Consider the following 5,000-nt stretch of genomic DNA (forward strand, 5'->3'; position numbering starts at 1 on the left):
CAACATAACCCATTGCTTATCAAAATCTTACTTTGGACCGTGAATACGGCTATTTCCCCCGATGTGCTGTGTGGTGTGCCGTAGTGGACGCCCGAGACGAGCAGTAGCGTATCGCTCTGGTTGAATTGCGAGAACTGCGTGTACTTCCAGTTCAGCTTTCGCATGTCGTACGATGACCGTATGCTCGATGGGTACGCAGCATTCCAGAGCTAGCAGAGTTGGGATGAATTGCAAACTATGAGAGACCGCCGACCCGCTGCCAAAAACATGCCAACTTACAATCACGAAACCATCCTTCGAGCAGGTGGCAAACATTTTGCCATTATGCGAGAAGCTCACGTGCAACACTTGGTGCGAGTGGGAAGTAAGCACGTCCGTCAGTACCATCGGTACGTTGTTCGTCAACCGTCTGTACTCGGAGCGCCAGCTATCCGCACCTGTCGGTCCATGCAGAAGCAGAAAGGATCATCGATGAGAAGGCCGGAAATAACTATCATATATTTATATATATCTTGCACAGCATCCGTCCTTGATTGCACGGTACGGTACGGTGCGCGATCGCGAATCGTGATCGTGATCTACATTATTGCGTCACACCAATGTCATCCGCCCGTTTACGGCATTTACCTCGCTTGAGTGGGATCGATGCATCGACGTTAAACTCGCGCCTGAAGTATCTGCGCCAGATGTAGTCATCCTTGGAGAGCTTGTACCACCGTTTACAGCACTGGCCAGCATTGAGCACGTCACGCGGTGTTAGGTTGAGAAAGATGTTGATAAACAGCGGCTCCGGCAGAAACACCCACGGGCTGTTCTCCGCGTACGTCGTGCCACCGGTGTCGTCTTCCCCTTCGCTGCTCAGGGAACCGGTCCCGCTGCATCCAGTGTTCGATTCCATGCTTTCCGCATCACGACGAACACTTCCGCTGCCGCCGTGATCCATCATCGGCACATCGTCATACGCTTCCGCCATCGCTTAATCACACTTTTCCACCCGCGCACCGATCAACGAACGCACTCCGCGATACTTTCACTATCGCCGCGGCCTCGCAGCACGCTTTACTTTTACTCTGTCTGGCTGGGCTGGCTGATTCGGTTATTGGACTGCACGAGCGGGCTAGCTGCGATAGGGACACGGGATTGATGGTTTTTTTTTATTTCATCCAAGCAAACACACACCACCCACCGAACGAAGGCGGAACCGCGGCTCTGATTCACTGACACAATTAGCAGCACATTCTCTCGATAGACGATGCGATCGAGCGTTCGTTTGGCGCGCACAAAAACCTAAAATCCTTTCCTCACTGCTTGCGGAAGATCGCAATAATCTCTTTTTGGCCGTAATCCTCTTTTTTCGATTCTGTTTCGTTTCTGGAAGGCTGGAAAAAAATAAACACTAGTGACAGCTGACCCAGCAGGCCGCGGATTGTGCGATTGCGTTTAGAGCGACCGCTGCAGGAGTTCGGGTTGAGTTGGTTTCTTTCTGTTTTTGAGCCGGTTTTAAGACTACAACGTTGTACAATAAATATAGTTAGTTTAATAGATAACTTGCCAGTAATTTGCACTAATCCTCTATGTACAATCTAAAACAAAATACGACCAATAAGATGGCGAAACTGGTTCTCATTCTCAGCGTACCGTTGCGTTTCCGTTGAGCATCGGGGTTGGAATCTTGCTTTGCTTTGGTGTCTCTCAAGCTTGTGGCGTTCCGCAGCCGGCATGGCCATCCTTTGGAACACCATCAACCGCATCGGAGTCGCCCCCAGTACCGTCATCATCGTGATCGTCCGGCTTAGCGGGAACCGGTGGAACAGGAGTGGACCGAGGATTGCGGTTCTTCTTTTTCAGCTCAACATGCCCAAAACAGTGCTCGCACTCGTCCTCACTCTCCGACGAGCTTTCCCCGAATGCGCGCGGCTTCTCGTAAATACAGCAACATTTGGATTTCTTCTTGTTCATGTGCTCGTTATCAACCGTACCGTTTGTCCACTGCACCTTCCGTTCGCTGCGCGGTTTTTGCAGCCGCAGGTGAAGGACCGGTGGGTTCTGGAATGGAATCGGAAAAGGATATCCTATTAATAGATTATTTACTCTCTTCCCCGTGCTGTCTTCGGATCTCTATTCCAGAAGAAGGCATTCGCGGCGTCGTTTAGGATCGTTCATCTGATTTATTGAATGATTTTGGATTCCCGCAAATGCTTCATTTGCTCGTCACCGTAGCCAAGCAATCCGCGCAGCACCTCATCCGTGTGCTCTCCGAGCAGCGGAGGCACGGAAACGATCTCGTTCCTTGCTTCACTGTACGCAACCGGTGGTCCTACTAGCTTCACTTCACCGGCCGTAGGATGGGCCACCGTCTGCACCAGTCCAATCGCCTTCACGTGACGGTTATCAAACACCTCCTTCATGCTATTGATCGGTCCCACTGGAAAGGATGCCGTTTCGAACAGTTCCATCCATTCGGCGGACGATTTGCCTTTCAAAATGGTCGCCAGCAGCTCAACCAGCTCTCTCCGGTGCTCCACACGAGCCCGATTGTTGGCGAACCGCACATCCTGCGCCAGCTCCTGCACACCTAGCAAGCGGCACAGATCAACGAATTGAGCGTCACTGCCACAACCGATCGTAATATAGCCAGTTCGGGTCTGGAAAGCTTCGTACGGGACGATACTCTCATGGGCGGTTCCCCAGCGCTTGGCTTCCTTGTTCGCGTTCAGATAGTTGCTGGCCACATTGATTAAACAGGCCACTTGCGTCGACAGGAGGTTTACGTCAATTTTTTGACCCCTGCCGGTGCGATAGCGTTGCAACAGGGCAGCTAGGATGGCACCGTGAGCGTACAGGCCGGTCGCAATATCGGTGATCGCTATTCCCACCTTAGCAGGCGGTCCATCTTCACTGCCAGTGATGTGGAGCAGTCCACCGATCGAGCTTGCAATCACATCGTAGCCTGGTTTGCTGCGATATGGTCCCACCGAACCAAAGCCCGTGATGGAGCAATAGATCAGCGACGGGGCGATCGTGCGCAACGTTTTGTAGCCCAAGCCAAGCTCATCCAACTTCCCGGGCACATAGTTCTCCACCAGTACGTCACATTTGCGGGCCAGCTCATAGATCACCTCGCGGCCCGTCTTCAGATTGACGCAGACGCTCTTTTTGTTGCGGTTCGCGGCCATAAAGTACACGGAATCGCTAGAGTTGCGCAGGAACGGGGGACCCCACTTCCGCGATTCGTCACCCACGAACGGACGTTCGATTTTGTACACCTCCGCACCGAGATCTCCCAGCACCATCGTGCAGTAGGGTCCGGCGACGATCCGCGTTAGATCGAGAACTTTGATGCCCTCGAGCGGAAACTGGCCGCCACCGTCACCGGTGTGGGTGCTAAAACACCGTCGACGAACCCGTTTGCCATGCGTCGTGCCGATCGTGCGGAATCGAGACCACAAACCGACCACAAATCCGGAGACCATTCTGCTGTGCTGCGTAGTAACTAATTCGCACAAAAAAAACTGTTCCACCCCTCGCTCGGACCACACCCCTCAGCATCCGTGTTCCAGGTACCTCGTTATTTATGATGTTTACCTTCACCTCATCCTGATCCCGATAACAGCACCACCCGCGACCGGACATCGAGTTCGCGCTTCTTACCTCGGCGGCGTTGACGCTGGTTCCGGCAATCGGCTCGGTTGGAGTGATGGTCTCCGTGATGCTGCGACTTCCGGTGGGTGTTTCGGCGTTCATCATGTTTCGCTTTATCGATCGGGATCCTTTTTTAGCACAAAATTTCCAAGCACCAAGCCCAAAAATTCTCGGTGCTCGCGCCTTGTTGTTGGTCTTTGACAACTGTCACTCGCTACGTGAGCGGCTCATCGCGGGAGCTTGATTCCTCCGTTGCCTCAATCTCTCGTGAACATTAAGTTATCGGAAAGTGGCGGATTTTATAATGTTTTACTTAGTTTTTAAAAGAACCCCAATTCGCAACTCGAGAGTGGTGGACGATTACAACCGCTGAATATGCAATGTAGTATTCGATCCGGGGCGCATTCTACGCAAAACCAAACGTCTCGTTGAGTAAAGGGAGGGGTGGTTGGTGAAAGTGGGGTGCACACACACGCACACACACACATACGGACAGCACGGCGGTGGAAAAAAGGCGATTTGTGTATTTTTGCTGCCGCGATTTTTGGGTCCCAAATTAGTAGCTACGACGAAGTCCCCTGCCAGGATATCGTCGTCATCGGATTGCGGAAGTTGGGGATTAGGCGGCACGTGCTAGATCGAGTGACCCTTTTTGCCGTCGTGGAACTCTCGCCCAGCTCCGCACGATCCGTCGCGAGGTGAGTGCACCAGCCATCAGCCGGAGGAAGCAGCACCAACGAGGCACCTTGAGGGGACCGTTTCTACTCCGTGGCAGCACCGGACGCCCGTTTCTCGTCCCTCCTTCGCCGACCGCCGCTCGTGCAGTGACTTAAAAATTGCTTTTCGTCCGAAAAGGCAACAGCCACCGCGCCGGCAGCAGCAGCAGCAGCAGCAGCAGATGGCCCATCCTCCATTCATGGATCTACCGAGGAACCTGCACGACTGCTACTTCTTCTACTACTCGACATGTAAGAAGGGCACCAGCTGCGAGTACCGCCACGAGCCAGCGGCCCTCGGGCACGAGAAGACGTGCAAGATGTGGGCGGAAGGCAAGTGCTACAACCGCACGTGCACGATGCGCCACATGAAGATCCAGAGTCCGCGCTCGGCCACGCCGTGCTTCTGGGAGGATCAGCCGGGTGGCTGCCGCAAGCCGCACTGCGTGTTCCAGCATAAGAACGCGCGGCCGAACCAACCGACAACGAGCAACGTGGGTGTGCCGGTACAGCCGGCACCCGCCCCCAATGCCGCCCCGACTGCCCATTTGATGCACTCGAGTTCGCCTGCCGTTCTCCTGGACTACAACTACACCATTTTGCCGAGAATCATCTAAGTAGCCCACGATCGTCGTCATCGTT

General features: G+C 53.7%; 4 protein-coding genes across 5 annotated transcripts in view; 1 reads left to right on the top strand and 3 right to left on the bottom strand.

Moving 5' to 3' along the window:
* The window catches only part of LOC125959978 (F-box/WD repeat-containing protein 5), a 4,704-nt gene extending 3,310 nt beyond the window's left edge, over nucleotides 1-1,394 (bottom strand). For both annotated transcript variants that reach the window (XM_049693039.1, XM_049693038.1), the window contains exons 1-3: nucleotides 628-1,394; nucleotides 280-437; nucleotides 32-209 (exon numbers count right to left, since the gene is read on the bottom strand). In XM_049693039.1, coding sequence (XP_049548996.1) covers nucleotides 32-209; nucleotides 280-437; nucleotides 628-973 — 682 coding nt within the window. In that variant the 5' untranslated portion in view covers nucleotides 974-1,394. The remainder of the gene's footprint in view (nucleotides 1-31; nucleotides 210-279; nucleotides 438-627) is intronic.
* A 126-nt stretch (nucleotides 1,395-1,520) lies between these two features.
* On the bottom strand, nucleotides 1,521-3,836 carry LOC125959989 (uncharacterized). The gene is made up of 2 exons (XM_049693076.1): nucleotides 3,652-3,836; nucleotides 1,521-2,046 (listed from the first exon to the last, which is right to left on the bottom strand). Exons 1-2 carry the CDS (start codon nucleotides 3,745-3,747, stop codon nucleotides 1,693-1,695), a joined length of 450 nt encoding a protein of 149 aa, XP_049549033.1. The 5' UTR covers nucleotides 3,748-3,836; the 3' UTR covers nucleotides 1,521-1,692.
* Nucleotides 2,084-3,639, bottom strand: LOC125959984 (succinate--hydroxymethylglutarate CoA-transferase). Its single transcript, XM_049693053.1, has one exon. The coding sequence runs from the start codon at nucleotides 3,471-3,473 to the stop codon at nucleotides 2,169-2,171; it is 1,305 nt and encodes a 434-aa protein (XP_049549010.1). The 5' UTR covers nucleotides 3,474-3,639; the 3' UTR covers nucleotides 2,084-2,168.
* A 267-nt stretch (nucleotides 3,837-4,103) lies between the features above and the next one.
* Nucleotides 4,104-5,000, top strand: part of LOC125952681 (zinc finger CCCH domain-containing protein 11B-like) — a 2,881-nt gene continuing 1,984 nt past the window's right edge. Inside the window, exons 1-2 of the mRNA XM_049682301.1 lie at nucleotides 4,104-4,340; nucleotides 4,498-5,000. The exon at nucleotides 4,498-5,000 is cut by the window's right edge and continues 1,984 nt beyond it. Of these exons, the coding sequence (XP_049538258.1) occupies nucleotides 4,541-4,975 (435 nt within the window). The 5' untranslated portion in view covers nucleotides 4,104-4,340; nucleotides 4,498-4,540 and the 3' untranslated portion in view covers nucleotides 4,976-5,000. The remainder of the gene's footprint in view (nucleotides 4,341-4,497) is intronic.

The sequence above is a fragment of the Anopheles darlingi genome, chromosome 2 (genome assembly GCF_943734745.1).
Source record: "Anopheles darlingi chromosome 2, idAnoDarlMG_H_01, whole genome shotgun sequence".
Lineage (NCBI taxonomy): Eukaryota > Metazoa > Arthropoda > Insecta > Diptera > Culicidae > Anopheles > Anopheles darlingi.